This window comes from Abramis brama, assembly GCF_963993115.1.
Source record: "Abramis brama genome assembly, chromosome: 18".
Lineage (NCBI taxonomy): Eukaryota > Metazoa > Chordata > Actinopteri > Cypriniformes > Leuciscidae > Abramis > Abramis brama.
The window spans coordinates 20758823-20778118 of NC_139980.1; the positions used below are offsets into that span (position 1 = coordinate 20758823).

General features: G+C 40.0%; 1 protein-coding gene across 1 annotated transcript in view; it reads left to right on the forward strand.

The window, feature by feature from the left end:
• The first annotated feature begins 10643 nt into the window (after window positions 1-10643).
• nrxn3b (neurexin 3b) overlaps window positions 10644-19296 on the forward strand; it is a 436638-nt gene continuing 427985 nt past the window's right edge. Inside the window, exons 1-2 of the mRNA XM_084091093.1 lie at window positions 10644-10812; window positions 13422-14483. Of these exons, the coding sequence (XP_083947219.1) occupies window positions 13787-14483 (697 nt within the window). The 5' untranslated portion in view covers window positions 10644-10812; window positions 13422-13786. The remainder of the gene's footprint in view (window positions 10813-13421; window positions 14484-19296) is intronic.

Below are 19296 nucleotides of genomic sequence, written 5' to 3' on the forward strand. Positions count from 1 at the left end.
TTTTTCAATGGGTACTTTTTTTTTTTTTTTTTTTTAAATGCCCTTTTGCTGTAACAGAGTGGAAAAAGGGTCTACTATTGTAGCAGAGAGAGAGTCTGTCTTGCCTTGAAGACATTCTCTTGAAGTGTCAGGACTGTGGCGTCTTACAGGGTCTCCCAGGGGGCTCCTTCACCTGCCTTGGCTGAAGGATGTTCCTCCTAATTATGACAGAGGTGTCTCAGGCCGCGGGGCAGAGAGCATTAGCTTCACACACTGTGGGGGGAAAAAAAGAGTCAAGAAACAGTTCTGGAAGGATGTTGTTCTTTAAATTTGTGTGGTTGGATGGCGGCAGGAGAAATGTCAGAAAAGAAGAGGATTGTGGTGGATTTAGGTGAGAGGTTGGTGTGGGACTTTCTCTGATTTGTAGAGAGCTACCTTTGGACATTTCTAAGTAATACAAGTAGATTTAGGTCTAGTGACAGGAAGCTTGTTAGACTGATCTACTCTTTTTTACAGTATTAACATGAGCCAGGGTTCATTTCTGATGAAGCAGTAGCAGCTGGGCTTGAACACAGTTTAGAACTATAGTTGAGTGAAATAGATTTGACTCGCAGCATGTTTTTATGTGTTTCTGTTTGGGTCTTCTGAAAGCAATGTAGCTCTGTGGGATAATGAATTGTAGCAGATGGTGTCCTGGAAAGTGTACAGGTGTCTTTGGAGAGGTGTTGTTGAAGAAAGATGAACAGTCCTGTCCCTGTATCACTGGGAAAGAAGATCCCCATCTGCAGAAGCCTTAAAAAAGGACAACAAAAGATGTTTCCTCTGCTGACACTCACTCACAGTTGCCAAGTGTCTGCTGGTGAGGTGAGAGACACTTTGGCAGTTTGTTAAAGCATTAGGAAAGAACTTGTAAATGTAAATTATATGACCTGGGGATGGCTAACCATTCATTAAATTTTGCCTTCAAGGTATACAATACATGCACACTGGGGATGTCATGAAGATGCTTCATCTTCATTTGTTTTGTTTGTAAAAGCTTTCCAAAAAGAGGATACCATGTATTGTCCTATTTATTTTTTAAGCATTGGTACTAATCCCATGTTTTTAATCGAAAATATTATTAAAATAGTATGAAATATAGAAAACATTTATGGAAAAATTATATTAATCGTTAACCGCAAACCAACATTTTTTTCAAAACTAGCTATCCTCTAATGAGTCTCGTTCATTTACATGACAACAGTGTAGGCTACTAAAAGTGGAAAAGTTTTTCCTTTGTGTTTTTGAAAAGTTCCGCGTACAACAACGTTGTCAAAACGTTCTGCGTTCACACAGATCCGCGAAAATGATTACGCTGTGTTATGCATGCGAGGCCAGTAGTTGACAATGCCACTTTGTAACTCTACGGCCTATGGACTGAACATGTATTACATATGCGCATGAAGTCAAAGTTTTTACCAATTCTAATTTTTGCAGTTTACACGGAGACGATAACGGTCTCGTTTTCAAAAACTTGCGTTTTGAAACCCGTAAATGAACGGCCAAAACGCATAAAGTTTTCTTTTTTTAGTTGATAACGGTATTGTGTTAAGGATATTGTGATCAATAATTAAGGATAAATTTGCAAGCCTGTTACTTATTTCTGACTTATTTATATACTTGATTCTCTGATACTTATCTTAATCATATTAATAATGTGTATTCTGATGTGCATTTGATGAGGATTTTCTAGCCTTTGGTTAATACTTGCACAGAGCTATGAAGAATGTTGATCAGAAAGAAAAAAAAGAGTGAAATAAAAAAATATATATATAAATTAAAAAAAAATTAACAAGCACATTTCAGGCAAAACTATTCACACAGATATGTGGTTTCACACGATAAAACACCATGTAAAAAGTAGGATATTAGGGCATTTTCAGTTGTCAAATGGTAGTGGAACATGTTTACAGTTAATTTGATGACCTCGAGAGGACAACTGATTTTATATATTTAGCCTACAAAAAAAATCACTTTAGGACAAGTGTTGTGGGTCCTACTTTGGCCCATCTATTAATGCTAGAGGAGTCATCTGGTTTTAAATGTTTTTGGATTTAATGCCTGGCCTGTAGATGTCAGGGCTCGTCGCAATGAAGAAGATAATTTCAAATGCTTTAATAATACAAACTCAGGAACAGGCAATCAGGTAATACATTGACAAACAATACCGGACACTGAACTGAATACAGGCAGGAACTAAATACACAGTGGTGATGAACACAAACGACAGGCAGCTGTGAGGAAGGTGATCAGTGTCCATGGTAACAGATTGGTGGCGGGAAACAGACAGGGAAACACAGGTGATGAATGAAAACAACTGAAAGTCTATGAACTGAACATAATGGTGACATTACTCCCCCCTCCGGCAAGGCGCGTCCTCGCGCCGTAACGGAACAACGGAGAGAGGACCGGAGGGGGTTCTGGAGGTGGACGAAGTGAAGGTGACGTGAAGGTGAGAGGCTGGAGAGACAGGATGGTGAAGGGATGACGACGAATCCCTGGTGGCGCTGATGGAAGGGGCCTGGTGGCGCAGACCCAGAGCGGTCCAGTGCCGACAGCCCACGGCGGAGTAGAGGGAGGGAGGAGACCAGGTGGTGAAGAGGCTGATGGCAGCTGGGGGACGACCGACAGAGACTCGGCGGTGGGATTCGTAGGCGCAGACGGAGAGCCGGTGGACGCAAACAACGTCGCTGGACTAGGAGATCGAGGTGACGCCGGGGCGACGAGCGCTGGAAGTGGAGCTGGAGTGCCCGAGAGCTGAGGCGGAGTCGGAGTGAGGGAGGACAGAGGTGACGCTGAGGGGAAAGAGGAGCCCGCAGTAGCCGAAGGGGTGGAGGGACGGAGCGTAGCTGACGGACCGTAAGTCCATGGCGGAGGTAGAGTGACGAATGACCAAGGGGGAGCCGGCAGGACGAGGGAACCCGATGTAGTCGAAGGTTCGAGGGTCTCATGCAGAGCTGATGGTGGGAGGAGCCAAGACGGAGCCAGCCGATCGACAGGCCGAGATGGAGTGCAGAGGACCGAGGCTGGAGGTGGAGCCGCTGGATCCTCATGCACGGGCGCTGCGGATGGAGGGCAGACCTGCGGATGGAGGGCAGACCTGCGGATGGACGTCAGGGGGACTCCCCAGAGGCGGTGCAGGGCTGTGAACATCCAGCAGCGGCAGGGCTGGAGGACTGGCTGAGCTTGGTGGTAAGATGGTAGGGTAGATGCAGTCACTGGAGTGGTGAGAAAACGACGAAGATGCAGATGACGGGTGGGATAGGGTGGGAAACAATGTCTCTTCGGAGAAGTCGATCAGCAAGTCCTCGTGATCCATTGATTGGGTTCCCTCGTCTGCAGATGTCGTGGGCTCACACCCCTGGTCAGACTCTTGTTGGAGCTCCTCTTCCGGGGCGAGGGTCAGCTCTGTCCTCTTCATCTCGGGCACTGGCTGGCACGTCGCCGCGGGTGTTAGCTCTCCGTCTGCGGGGGGCATGCACGAGTCCTCTGCGGTCGAGGGTTGAAATCCGAGTTCTGGGTCTGGCTGTGTTCTGGATCGGGGTGCAACGCTCTCCAGACACCTGATGATGGCCTCCTTCCAGTTCAGGTTAGAGGTGTCTGGGAGGTCGATCGGATGGTGGAAGTTTGCCCCGATCCAGAACAGGGTCTTCAGGGTTTCGTCGTCGAGGGGTCTGGTGACTGCAAAGTAAAAGAAGTTAGTGGCGAAAGACAAAACATCTTGGCTCTTCTGAGCGAGGAAGATGAAATCAAAATTTTCCATTTTTTGGTCCGGTATTCTGTCAGGGCTCGTCACAATGAAGAAGAAGATAATTTCAAACGCTTTAATAATACAAACTCAGGAACAGGCAATCGGATGATACATTGACAAACAATACCGGACACTGAACTGAATACAGGCAGGAACTAAATACACAGTGGGGATGAACACAAATGACAGGCAGCTGTGAGGAAGGTGATCAGTGTCCATGGTAACAGATTGGTGGCAGGAAACAGACAGGGAAACACAGGTGATGAATGAAAACAACTGAAAGTCTAACGAACTGAACATAATGGTGACAGTAGAGTGCTGAAGATTCTTACTATTAGCCTACTGTAGCCTTCTCTGGAGCAAGGCACTTAAAGTTTCCCAGCACTGCAAACAATTTTGGTTAAAGGCTCTGATAAATAAAATATTTAATAATCATTTGATTTTATTTAATATGCCCACATTAACTCCCGGTTACACTTTATAGTCCACTTTAGACATTCTACTAACGATAAGTAACTTTTCAACTGCATGTCAACTAACTCTCATTAGTATTAGTAGACTGTAGTAGACTGTCAGTAGACTGGTAGGTTATGGTTAGGTGTTAGGGTTCAGGTTAGTAGAATAAGTTGACATAGTTGCAAAGTTACTTATAGTTAGTAGAATGTCTAAAGTGGACTATCGAAATAAAGTGTTACCCAACTCCCTATGCTTTTACAATGGTGTGTATGTATGTATGTATGTATGTATATATATAATATAATATAATATAATATAATATAATATAATATAATATATATATATATATATATATATATATATATATATATATATATATATATATATATATAGTTTTTTTTATTTATCTTTTGCGCGCGACAAACGTTCATGTTTCCCGCGTGCGTGTTTATTTGCATTCTCTTTGTGTTCCCACTGGACTCTCACACTGCTTCAGTAAGCCGCATCAGTGATCTTTTCATTAGCTTTTCTGTTTAATTAGGCCACAAGAACTACCTCATATGTCACTCCACTAGACTAGGGCTGCGTTCCAGTCCAAAATTGTCACGCCCTTCACTCGCTAACTTCCTCTGTCTCATTCACTCAGATGTACGTCATTGCTTATGTTGCATGAGTGCCCACTACTGGCAGAACCATTGCAATAGGCTGAATTGGAACGTGCTAAGCCCTTGATCACTTAGAACCCACTATGGGGTTGATTTATTATTATAATTTTTTCCCTTACGAAATTGTTTAATGCAGCATTCTATATATATATAGTTGTTTAAAACATTTTTTTAAATAATTTATATATCATAGAGTTGTTTGTGGTGGGGTAAATTAAACGTAATATGCGTTGACGTCACAATCGTGTTGCATTGTGGTATATGGAGCTGCCTGAAGTACACATATGAAGTAGACTCGTTCGCAAGTGCGAAGTAGGGAAGTTCGCAAGTGCGTGTCTAAAAGTGGACTGGAACGCAGCCTAGCTTTGATCAGGGCGGCGTTTCCAGTCCACTTTCAGACACGCACTTGCAGACTTCCCTAAGCACTTCCCCTCGGGGGAATCCCTGCCGCCATTTTGAAGTGCGTTCTGTGAAGTGGACGAGGGAAGTTTATATCGACAGACCTTCGTTCCCTCGATTTTGACCGAGGGAGTGAGTCTACTTCATATGAACACTTCAGTCACCTACATGTCCTACAATACAGTACGATTGTGACGTCACCACAGATCTCGTCTAATCACCACCACAACAAACAACTCTATGATATATTAATTATAATTTGTTTTTATTTAAAACAACCCAAACACACCTATATACATTTGGATGCTACATAAAACAAATTCTTAAAGGGACATTTTTTAAAAATAATAAATCAACTCCATTGCTGATTCCAAGTGATCAAGGGCTTATTAGGACGTTCCAGTTCAGCCCATTGCAGTTTCCGCCAGTAGTGGGCACTCGTGCAACGTAAGCAATGCCATACGAGTGAACGAGTTAGTACGATGACCGGGAGGGGACATGTTCGGTTCACTTATTTTTGTTGTGGCCACAACATATAAACTCGTGGGAACGTGATATTAAGTCGTGGGAACGTCATAATATCTTGTGGGAACGTCATATTAAGTCGTGGCCACGAGATCATTTTGTTGAGGTAACGACATCATTATGTCGTGGCCACGCGATGCAAAGTCGTAGCCTCGAGATCATATGTTGAGGGAACGATATATTTTTCTCGTGGCCACGACTTCATATTTTGAGAGAACGACATCTATTTGTCATGGCCACGAGTTATGTTGAGGGAACCACAGCGGCCAATACTGTAACCGTACCATAGCATAGACTGGGCTACAGCAGAGATGGAGATGACAGAAGAAATAACATTTTACTTTAAATTAGGAATGTCATATAAAGATATAGTGCGGTCTTTGGCATTAAGACATGGGTACGTTATAAGTGAAAGACACATGAAGCGCATTCTGAAGCCGCCTTTCCACTACACACGACATTCGCATTCGATTGTCGCATTTCGCTCCCTGGTGTCAGTCGCACGGAACTTTGAAATTGGTCGTGAAGCAACCGTTACCCTCGGCTATTCACAATGGTAAAATTAATGATTTTAATGAATGTAATGCATGCATGAATATATCCACACAAAACAAAAGACCCTCAATACATCTAATATAAAAAATAGTCGATTTTATAGAGCTAATCAATATAAATATTGATTTAATAATGATACAAAAAAAATTTTCAGCCATAATTATTAATAACCGTCATTTTGCAGGAATAGCGTTTAAAATATTGATAATTCTAGCTTCGCGCTCATAGTTTTGATTAGAATACATCACATCCGGTCGACCGGTCGCATATGGTCTAGCCGCAGAAGTTCAGATATTTCAACGCATCCGAAGCTCAAATCGGATCCGAAATTTCCGCATACGCATATGATCGGAACTCCCCGCAGCTCCCGTACGACTCTCCATTTGAAATGAATGACTTCCGGTCCGACGGCTGTCGTTTGTCGTGTACAGTGGAAAGGCGGCTTTAGACTTTTTTGTCGCACGCATATTTAGGGACCGTCTCAAAATTACATGCGACATTGGCATAAAGTTTCTAACTTCAATAGCATTTGAAGACAATGACTTGATACATTGTTCATATAGGTCTCATGTATGATGCACACCTTTAATATTTTTGATATTTATGACAGTAAACTGCTAAATCATATGCAAATAATGCTATGTATTTCACTACTGTATGGGATCATATACAGAATATGACCATATTTAAAGCTCAATAGCATTTGAAGACAATGACTTACAGTGATAAAACCAACTGTACATTTTTCATCTAGGTGTCAGGTATGTGACAGTAATGAAATACATAGCAATATTTGCATATGATTTAGCAGTTTATTGTCATAAATATCAAAAATCTAAAAGGTGTGCATCATACATGAGACCTTGGTGAACAATGTACAGTTGGTTTTATGACTGTAAATCATTGTCTTCAAATGCTATTGAAGTTAGAAACTTTATGCCAATGTCGCATGTAATTTTGAGACGGTCCCTAAATATGCGTGCGACAAAACGCTTCATGTGTCTTTCACTTATAACGTACCCATGTCTTAATGCCAAAGACCACACTATATCTTTATATGACATTCCTAATTTAAAGTAAAATGTTATTTCTTCTGTCATCTCCATCTCTGCTGTAGCCCAGTCTATGCTATGGTAGGGCTGTAGTACTCGAGTCCGGTCTTGGACTCGAGTCCGGACTCGAGACCGCTTTTCTATGGTCTCGGACTTGTCTCGGACTCGCTGGTATTCGGACTCGGACTTGTCTCGGTCTCGGCCACTGGTCTTGCCAAATATGGCTTTTGGTCTCGACCGAGTCCAGGTTTCTTTATTATGTTCCCAGTAATCACACATACGTCGCCGCGATATTAAAACAATATATTATTGGAGGGAAAGTGAAACACTGGCCACCTAATAACTATGGGCATTTCGGCTCTTTTTCGTGAGCCGGCTCGTTTCACTCAGCTCACTGAAAGAGCCGGCTCTTTTGACTCACAAACGGCTCTTTAAAAAATAAATGTTTAAATAAACTCGCTGAAAGTCCACCGCTAGTGCAACGTGAATATTCATATTTTTAATTGTCCATAACACCCCGAAAACTAGCCTGCTTGCCTTGCACATCTAATTAATGGGCAAAGTTTTCCGACTTTTTTTCTTACCTTTCTTTCTTTGCCTCCACGAGTGGTAGGCGCAATAAATGGCTGTTTTAAAATATAGCTAATATCGAAACAAAATAACCCAGCTCATAACTTGCAGGTTTGCTTATTGGCTAACTTTTTTCATTTGATTGCTTCAGCCGCCACCCGCCCGAATTTAATTAAAATATTATTTTTCGTCACGTCATCCGCCCGATCCGCGGTTTATCCGCATCTCTTGTGTGTGTGTGTGTGTGTGTCTGTGAGTTGTCTCGGTCCTCCCTCATGCAGTTTAATTGGTTGACATCGCGTGTATGATTGACAGGAACAGAATGTAAGGCTGATCAGACAGTCGAAACGAATGTGTAGTGCTCCTTTAGGCCTGTATAATTATATATTTTTTGTTGTTCTTTGAATTAGTCAATTATTTTAAATAAAATTAAAATTATTCATTATTACATAATGATTTAATTTCTATAGGCTAGCCTATATTTTTTAGCAGACTTTTTTTCCCCTGTCCTGGACTCGGTCTTGACTCGGACTCGAACCTTTTTGGACTCGGTCTTGACTCGGACTCGAACCTCTTTGGACTCGGTCTTGACTTGGACTCGACTAGTCCTGGTCTTGGACTTGTCTTGGACTCGACAAAGGTGGTCTTGACTACAGCCCTATGCTATGGTACGGTTACAGTATTGGCCGCTGTGGCTCCCTCAACTCGTGGCCACGACAAATGATGTCGTTCTCTCAAAATATGAAGTCGTGGCCACGAGAAAAATATATCGTTCCCTCAACATATGATCTCGAGGCTACGACTTTGCATCGCGTGGCCACGACATAATGATGTCATTACCTCAACAAAATGATGGCCACGACTTCAGTTCCCACGACTTAATATGACGTTCCCACAAGATATTATGACGTTCCCACGACTTAATATCACGTTCCCACGAGTTTATATGTTGTGGCCACGACAAAAATAAGTGAACCGAACATGTCCCCTCCCGGTCACCGTTAGCAAGTGAAGGGCATGATAATTTTGGACTGGAACGCAACCCTGAACGTCAACAGTCAAGAGTGAGTAGATTTCTGAAGCAGTGCGCATGCGCGTGACAGTAACATATGTGTCAATTAACGGTCGATCAGGGGCCTCATTTATAACCGTTGCGTACGCACAAAACAGGCCCTGAAAGAGGCGTACGCCACTTTCGACGCATAAGTTGTGATTTATAAAAACAAACTTGACGGGAAAATTTGCACACCTGCACGCAAACTCTGACCCATGCGTACGAACGTTTTGGAGATGGAGCAGTTTGGCGACACCGATGGTGAGCTGGAGATTAGTGTCTTTTTGGTCACTTTTAGACAGAAAATCTAAAGAAAATTAAACATCTACAGAAAGATAATACAAATATAATTTCACTCACCAAGCCTGTCACTTGAAGCAAATATCCAATGTCCGCGCCAGCGAGCGCGTTGGGCCGTTTAGTGAAACTGACGCAGTTTAAATAAATAAAATAATGATTTAAACTATGTTTTACTTTTACTTATAAACATTTAGATTAAATATGCCATTCACATATTTAAACACTTAAACATGAAATCATACTGAGAAGTTACAACATTTTTTATATTCAATCAATAGAAATATTTGTTGTGGATGCGATGCTTTTGAACACTTTTCCTGTGGCGTGCTGTGTTTTAATGTTTTAACCACAGAGATAATTGCTTATCATGATAATACCAGATTGTCTGAGAAAATAGTTTAGTGCAAATAATGCACAAGGTCTATCCGTTTCCATTAAAAATAGAAATCAATTAAAAATACAATTCGGCCAGTGGAAAAGATTGAGAAAAAAACTTTCTATGAAATGTATTTTTCACTATTTGATTTATGTATTCAAAAACAAGGCAAGGATAGGCAACTACTTGATTTTTATTAATGTAATGTGTCTTGTACCGTTAAACGTTATCACGTGGATGAATAATTATATGCAATGTATATGCAGATGAGGATATGCATAGTAAAACTAGGCGTTGTAAGCTCCATATATGGTTATTTCGGGGAGGAGACGCATGTGCGCACAATCTTCCGCTGACTGGGATTTATAAAGTGAATTCTGCGCAGGTTCTGGCGTACGAACGGTTTTATAAGTCTGAATATTTTTTTGCATACGCCATTTTTGGCTTTCGGGCGCACGTACACTTTTAGTAAGGATCCTACGCACAGTTTTATAAATGAGGCCCCAGGACTTCAAGGTGTGTTCCCCCTTTAAATGAATCCCTTTAAATGTAAATGTAAAATATTTTTTTGGGAACTGTCGTTACGTGTGCGTTTAGTACCTGGGCAGTTCAAGAACTATGTCTATTCAGCACCATGGAGACTTCCCCAAATGCTTCCAGTCTTCCAGAAAACTCGCTTGTTCCACAGTCGCTCACATCCGGGGCTTTCGTCATTTCGTGTGTGTGCAGACGATAGATCTTCTGGGGAAGTATGGTGTGAAATTCAGGATTAAAAATGGATATTCACCCATGTAAAAATACCTGAAGGGGATTCCTGACTGAAACCGCTGTATTTGTCTCGATACGTCTTTAAATGGCGTGTTTAATATAAGTAGTAGGCGGAGCCGCGAGCTCGCGAGCTCAGGACAGGCTCGAGCAACTCAGTCGAGCGGAGGAGAGCGAGCATTATCCTTGTTATCCCACTACTCTGCGTTTGACCTCAGCATCACTCCATCCGCGCTCCATCATTTGCAATGTGGATTTAACGCTTTTTTCGAGAACATTTTTAAATCGGATTCTCTATCGGTGGAGTACAATCTTCATCATATAAGGTAAAGCAGAACTACTTCAAGAGATATAGAGAGTTTCAAAAATGCGTTTAGACGTTAACTAACATCACATTATGTTATGTTATCATATTTCTGACAATTGTGTATCATAAACGCATTTATTTTTCGTGTGTTTGCTCTGGGATAGCGATATTCTTCTAATGTAAATTTGAAAATGCATTTTTTTACAGCATGAAATAGATTGCCACTTCCTACTTATTTTATCCTTTTATCCTATAATTCCCATGACCTAAACATTTATGAAATAATGTGTGTTTGAGATCTGCTGTCATTGCTCAGAGAGGAGACTGAAGGATGCATGCAGCAGCCTGATCAACCCCCCATCTCTCTCTCTCTCTCTCTCTCTCTCTCTCTCTCTCTCTCTCTCTCTCTCTCTCTCTCTCTCTCTCTCTCTCTTGGTTAATAGTGCAAAACTTTCATGGCCTTTATGAATGGTAATGTAGCATATCAAGACTCTGGCTTAACCCTTTAATAGGCAGGAATATGAAAATACCTCAGACAAATGAATTGACTGTGGCTCAATAATACAATTTCTTTTTCTGTCCTCAATATATGCCTCAATCTATATTTCTTATATTTCCAATTTCATAGATTTAATCCCCCATTTAAATAACATGTGAAAGATCTGAACATCAGGGTCAAGGTCAGCACAGCCTTCAGATGATATTTCGCCATGTAACTTTTAGAAAAAAGATGGCAAGGTTTTATTCCAAGTCATTTGACCTGAAAATTTTATGTTTGCCAGAATGTCTGAGCTTCACTATTGGAGACCATAGTCTGTCAAAATAAAAAATAAAAAAACTGTAACGCATCATAAAAGTAGTCCATAAGACCTATACATAGTGCATTGCAGTTTTTTGGCCATATGTTAGCTGCTTGGCAGTCATTTTTCATTCTATGAAAAAGACCAGCATCAACATTTTGCAATAAATAGCGGCCTTGTGTTCCACAAAAGAAATAAAGTCAGGTTTTGAAAGACAAGAGGGTGAGTAAATGAAGACAGAATAAGGTTTTGGGGAAAACTATTCCTTTAATTGGGAATCCCATCTGAAACAGTGTGTGTTTCAGCGCCTGTGCATCTGCACATTACTGTTACACTGCAGGTTTCTACGGCTTGCTCATCTGTTGTTCTTTGTGAATGCATGTCAGGAGGTATTGGATGACTTTTTGCTATTGTCAAATATCCTTTTCGATAAGAGAAATTCAGATTCTGAGAATTGTAGAGACATTTGCAGGAGAAACCCAGCTGAGATTGACACAATATGGAGACATAATCAGCATTTGTATTTGTTGTTTTCTGTATCCAACGTCTTGGCCTTGCTCACATAAAACATACTGGAAATGACTCTAAATCATTCAAGGCAGACTTTTCCTCTTATATGTGTAAGCTTTTCATTTTTCTTTTGCCTTTTGGGAACCAAATGCAACACTTATTCTGTTTGAGTGAATTTTCTATGGATTATACGGAACATATTAAATAGCACGTATGCTTTTTCTCAAAAATCCTGTCCAAATGTCTTTTGAACAAGAATCCTCTTAGACTCCTGTTTCGGAGAGCTCTGATCAGATCTATATAATTTGTAACACAATAGTCTGCATTATGTTTGTAATAAATCCTCCGTGCCAGACCAATGGCAGTTGTCATGTGCCGTGTGTGAGGATCGGGTTTCGGGACGGCCCGTTCGCAGTATAGCAGACTTAACAGGAAGTCCTTCTGAAAACCTGTTCTCCATGATGCCTTGCCTATTAGTGTGGCATGCATGGGTAAATGTCTTGACCCTGGCCACTCGGCTCACCCTTTTCACCTTTCTTTCTCAAATCTTGTGGAGCGCTCACAGAAACACAGACAAGACCTACTATCACTCAAGGGACGGTCCACACATCGGTGTTGGTATCAGTTGCCTTAATTCAATACCTGGCTGCCAGGGAGAGATTAACTATTCAGGGCAGGTAGTTAAAGGGGCTATTGTGTTGCACCGCGGTGGAACAGCTACGATTGGGGAGGCTTTTGTCTCTGGGGGCTTCATGTCAAAAGCAACAGCCAGGGCAGGGAGGGATGGAATTCGACACACACGTACAGTATCTCTCCGACAGACATCTGTCAACCGATCGCATGTGTTGTAAATACTCGGGTGTTGTAAACAGCAAATATTTGACCCTGGAATACTTGTATTTGCCTAAATGAAAATGCAGTTTTAAATATGAAATACTGTACTTGTGATTGCTTAATTTTTGTTTTAAAATAGTAGCTTTATTTTTTAGTAAAAGGCTTTACTACTGGCCTTGTTCAAAAATATCTGTTCAACACACTAACAATAAGCATTTTTTACTGTTAAGGCCTACTATGTGTGAAAAAAAAAAAAGTGTCATATTATAAAGATGACATGTTGTTTAACAAAGCAATATGCAAATTGTTTTGTGCCATTGTCAGTTAAATAAATTAATCATGATTAAACATAACTCACAGAACTGAAGGAACAGTTGGTGTAAGGGAATACAAAGGTGCTCACTGTATGTAGTATATTTGTCTGTATATTTAATGTACATAATGACCCTAAAGATGTTTGTCTCTTTTTTTTGTCCCTTCACAGATCAGGCAAAAAAGTCCCAATGTGGCCACTAACATGTGGCGATATAATAGAATCAGAACCAATATGGAGCATCTCTGTTTTAATCCAGGAAGTCGACTCAAGGGAGCATCATCTGTAAAGCCTCTCTTATAGATAAGTGTATCTGAGCGGTCCAGTTCTAATCTCAAGGCTGTTACCCCTAAACAGGATTTAGGATAGCATGTGTCAAGAGCCTCAGTGGCTTCACCTTCTTCGCCCATATGGTTATCACCTAAAGGATTTGATGTTTCTTCAATTACCTCCACGTAATTTGCCATAAAATATTATTGAGGAGTTTTATTTTGTTCATTGCTAGAGGATCCCTTGTAGCATAATCACTGGTTACCATGCCTCCCCTTTGCCGGCCCAGTTGTGTACTATTGCTGCTCAGCACCTTCCTGAGTCTAGGTTTGGGCCTGGAGTTCACAGGCTTAGAGGGTCAATGGGCACGTTATCTTCGCTGGGACGCCAGCACCAGAAGTGACCTCAGCTTTCAATTCAAAACAGCTATATCAGACGCTCTGGTTCTCTACTTTGACGATGGAGGATATTGTGACTTCCTGCTCTTGAGCATTGAGGAAGGCAAGCTAAAGTTGCATTTTAGCGTGGACTGTGCAGAAACCACTATAACCTCTGGCAAGATGGTAAACGACAGTCGCTGGCACTTTGCAACCATCAGCAGGCACAACTTGCGAACGGTGTTGGTACTGGATGGAGAATCCAAGATGGACGAGGTGAAACCGCAAAGGCAGTTCATGAAGATTGTCAGTGACCTGTATCTCGGAGGAGTGCCTCAAGACATTCGGACAACTGCCCTAACACTACCAGCGGCGAAGGAGATGCCACCGTTCAAGGGGATTATTACAGACCTGGGTTACGGGAATCAGGTTCCAATGCGCCTGGGAAGCCAAAAGGTCCGGTTGGAGATGGAAGGCTTGTGTACGGAGAACCCCTGTGAAAATGGAGGCATTTGCAGCATGGCTGACGGTGAAGCTTACTGTGACTGCTCCAAAACAGGATATGTTGGTCGTTACTGCAATGAAGGTAAGAACATTTACCTTTGATTTTCAGCACGAGTCTGGGCAATAGTTGTATGTAATTTATTACAGTGATTTATTTACAAGAGAACATAAGCAAATGATTAAAAAAATCTCAAAGTCAACACATGACATGACAAGACATGCTAAACTCTAAAATGACTTTTGTTCACTGATGTCACTTACTGTACGCCATATAGTTTAATTTTAGTCTAATTTTCCTGTTAAAATATATTTAATAAATATTAATAAAAAAAATTAAAAAAATTGAAACAAGATACATGTACTTGAGAAGCAACACTTTTCAGAGAATATATCTCTAATACTAGTCTATTTTGTCTTGGCAGATTGACACTGGCAGATTTTTTCACTTGTTTTAAATAAAAGCAAGTGAAACAACATGCTAGTGCAGTAGGATAAAACACACTTATTTTCAATATCGAATGCATTGTTACCTTTCAAGTACATTTACCTTGATATTTTTGCTGAAAAACAAATTTAAAAAATCATTAAGTTGTCATTTTTCCAGTTCAACAGTAACCCCCCCCATTGATCGAACATTTAGTTTCACTGAAAATACATTGCATTATATTGCAATATTGCCTGTTTGAAATCCTGTTTAATGTATAATTTCATTCACCCACCTCCAATCACACATGGTGCATTCATTTGTGAAATTGTCATTGAAACCGTATTGATTGTACAAAAGCATGTAAAAAAGCATGCTAAGTATAACATTTTCACATAATGATGATATACAGTAGACCCAAAGAGTATTTAGACACTTGTCATACTTAAAACTGAAGTCATTACATGAATAAAACATGCAATTTTTTAAAGATAGTATACCCACACTTTCAAGTGAAACATAAAAAAAAAAAATGTTTAACAAAAAATAATTTAATTAATAAAATAATTTAAAAAAGTTACTGGGACACCTGTTTGAAGTTGAGGGGAACTGACTTTATACATTCACTAAAGTAGTTTGCAATTTTCAAAAATAGTTATAAAAGTGAAGTTAGTAGAATATGCCATTTGTTCTAATGCAATGAAATGCATCCATTTTAAAGTGTGGTTTAAGTGTCCAGGATAGTCTTTGGGGTCAGTAATGCAATTAAAGGTGTCTACTTGGGAGACATATCATTTTTTTTACTACATTTAATAAAAATGATAATGTTTTGATTTTCAGTAATTATTTTGCTCATTGTATCATTTAAGGAGTACGATTGAGTGACAGTTTATAGAAATGATTGCAATGATGTTACATATATATTGTGTTTCACATGGATATTTTCAGGGATATCCATCTTTGTTTTTTTTTTGTTTTTTTATATGGTCATTGTTATAGATAAAATTATACTTTTTCCATTAAATATCCAGATCCTGCACATGTTACAGACAATGGAAGGTACACCACAAGTTCAAGAGTTGAACCTTTTTGAACTGCACTTAGGATGTCTATTACCTTATAAGAGTAAATTTCTTGATTTTAAACAGTCAAGTTTCTTTTTCCAACTGCACTAGTGTTGAGACCTATTTGGGATTACTCTCACTGAAGACTCACCAGCAGGTATTAAAATATAAGTCTCAAAACTGATTATACTTTCCGAATGCACACTGAATTGCCAAGAGACTTTGGTGCTGTGGTTATGAGAGATTACTCTTTTCGTGTTGTGCCCTGTGTATAGTCTATAATTCCACAAGCATCTCAATTTATTCAGGGCATCCAGTCAGGCAGGGAATCAGTAGACCCAAAACTGAATGCCTGACTTATTGCATTTCGTGATCAAACCCAAGCCCTTTAGACTGATCACACCAGCCCTGTGCCTCAGTGCTCCTTTATAAAGATTAAGAGATAGTCCTCAGCGGCAGCGACAGGAGATTAGGCTTTGTGATCAGATCACCTTTGGATCTGTAGGGGCGCTCAGGGCTGGAGGGCCAGTGAAGGATGTTTCTTGCATCTCTGGCCTTCCGGCGACCAGCAGGCCTAAAAAAGTGCCCTTAATGAGGAGCCAGTCAGCAGCTGCTCAAGGGAAAACTGATGTGATAAATGTAGAGCTAGCGGACCTCTAATCTCAGAGCAAAGGTTTAGCTCGGGCCGTCCTATGCTTTGACCGCAGGCGTGGCTGTCAGGGCCTGTCTTGGCTTCATCAGGCCCCAGTCGTGTCCACAGATTAATGGACGTGTCTGATAACGGATTGCACTGCTGAGCTGTGGGATCGCTCTGTAATTAGGGGTGGAACGAAAGAGAAATGGCTAATTCGCTGGTGGGCGATGGGGGCAAATGATGGGCTTAAACTTGGACTGACACGCTCTCAGAATCTCACAGCGTTGGCTGTGTTTAGGGTGAATTCACTATTTGGGGGAATTCACTAAGAATACATTTAAAATGTTTGTTTGTGCCTGCTATCTGGGGGTTTTTAGCACTCGATTCACTAAAGAAATTATGCAAATCATGAAAATGTGCCAACATGGCCAAAAAGCTGTGCTAAATGTAATGTGTACTCCACAATTCCCTAGTTTGCAAGCTAAATTGCTAAATTGTGGAGGATGTAGCAGACTATACCCGTTCTCTGAAATGTGCTTGACTTTTAATTTTTTATTACAGTATATGAAAGATCAGATTAAAACTTTTTACATGCCATCACCTTTTAGTTTAGCTACTTTTCAAATTAGTTTTATGTATTATTGTTTTACCCTAGTCCCAGTGCCAGACCTTCAATTCACATTTATTTGTATAGTGCTTTTCACAATGCACATCGTTTCAAAGCTGCTTTACAAAAAGTGCATGAGTCCACATTACAATTTAGAGTGATCTGTTATCAAAGTTATGTTTTTCAGAAATGTACATATACAAATCACAGTTAGCTAAAAATGTATAAATTTAAACAATATAATAATTTAAGGCAGAAACAATGAGTTCATTGAAGTAATTAATACTTGACCTTCATTTGTAGAATATGCAAATCCATTATAAAAATAATTTAAAACTATAATATTCTCAACAAAGACTCAAGTAAGCATAAACCATTTCAATATTTATTCTGTGAAAATATATTTTGCAAAAATGATGACAGTTCCACCACTGAACGGTTTTGCCCTTGATGAAGTGTACTTGTTTACTAAGGAGACAAGATACTGATCAAAGTACTGTAAATATCACAGAATATTGTATTGTGTGCTATTTTCCCAATCAAACTGTAATTAATAATATATAAAATAATAATTTGACCAATTATGCAAAAAGTGTGAAAATACTGAATGTTTTAAATATACATTAAATGGTGCAGTTGCTATAGTATGAAATTATCCTTAGTAGGACGAAAGAGGCAAACGATTTGATCATCATTTGATCAAAATTTTAACTTCCACCATTTTTTTTAATTTACTCCACAGAATGCATCTTTTGAGATGTGGTGGCATTTTCATGGGATCATTTTCGGAAATAATAAGTAAAAAAATTAAAAAATAAACAAACTATTGTGAGAGTGGAAAAAACTGCCCTTAGCAGTTAAAAAACATCATAAGGCATGTCTGTACTAAAAAAAAGCATAATAACTTAATATTAGATAATCAAGATGCAATGTTTAATCATGTTTGAAACTGGACTACCTATCTGTTTAGTGAATTCGTCTTTTAGTGCTGGTGCGTTTTAACAGTCAAAACACGGTATGTACGAAAGTAACAAATGTGAGCTTATAAATAATTTAATAAGTTTAATGTTTGCCCTTGCTAATGAGCGATATAGGCAATCTGTCCAACCTGCACTTGTTTTACATGCAAACAGACATGGCAACAGGCTAGCAAAGACCCTCAGAGCATGCAGATGGCTCAGGAAAACCAACCGCATACCTCAGTGTGTATGAAAGCACTAGACGGGCCACACCACCCCAGCTGGAGTGCAACCACCAGTATTATCATGTAGAAATCTGTCTTAAACTGCAGGCAGATTAAAACAATATGTGTTTAGCCGTAAAACACATGTTCAGTCTGGCCTGGCGATGTGGATCAGAGGTTATCATTGGCAAACTGTGCCACAGCATTTAGTTATTGAGATCACAGAGACCACATAACACACATACACAAACACTTTACTGTGAATTCCAGCAAGAAAATATTAAACCTTGTGATGTTTCTGTGTTTGTCGCATTTTAGACGCACCCATTAGCTTTCCATCTGTTTAATCTCGGTTATTTGCAAGACACTGCATTACAAAGAAGTGTAGTAACTCAGAAATTATGTTTTAACCATTAAGAGACTCAATGAAAAATAACCATTTTCCTGTGATTAGCTGCACCTTATTTTCTTCACTTACGAGCTACACATTTTTAACCTAGCCTTTGACAAGATAAGAAGCAATTAATGCTGAACAGCATGCAAAATTTTTTTTTAAAACAATCGTTGTGGGCTTAGCTGCGAGGATTAAAACATATACATGGAAATATGACAGTTACTATAATCTTACTACAAAAGTAGGTCAATAAAAAAAAAGTGGAAAAGGACTAGTATCCTGATTCAGGCGCACAGGGCATTTGTGTCTCTTGACCCAATGCGGGCAAATGTTGGGATGAAATGTTTGGGGATAAAAAATAGAGCAAAGGATTAAAGCTGAGCAGCATGTCATCAAGAGGGATATGGTCACGTGAAGGCGATAAACAACTCTTTCTCTCTCTCTCAACGCTTCAAGTAACCAGCCAAAGTGACACTGTCTGGAAATCCGGTTCTGCATTCGTCTGTGTTTTTATTTAACAGTGGAGGCAGGGGGTATTGTTCTAAGAAGCAGCCATTTTGTTGATAAAGGAGGAAGTGTTGTTGTCGAG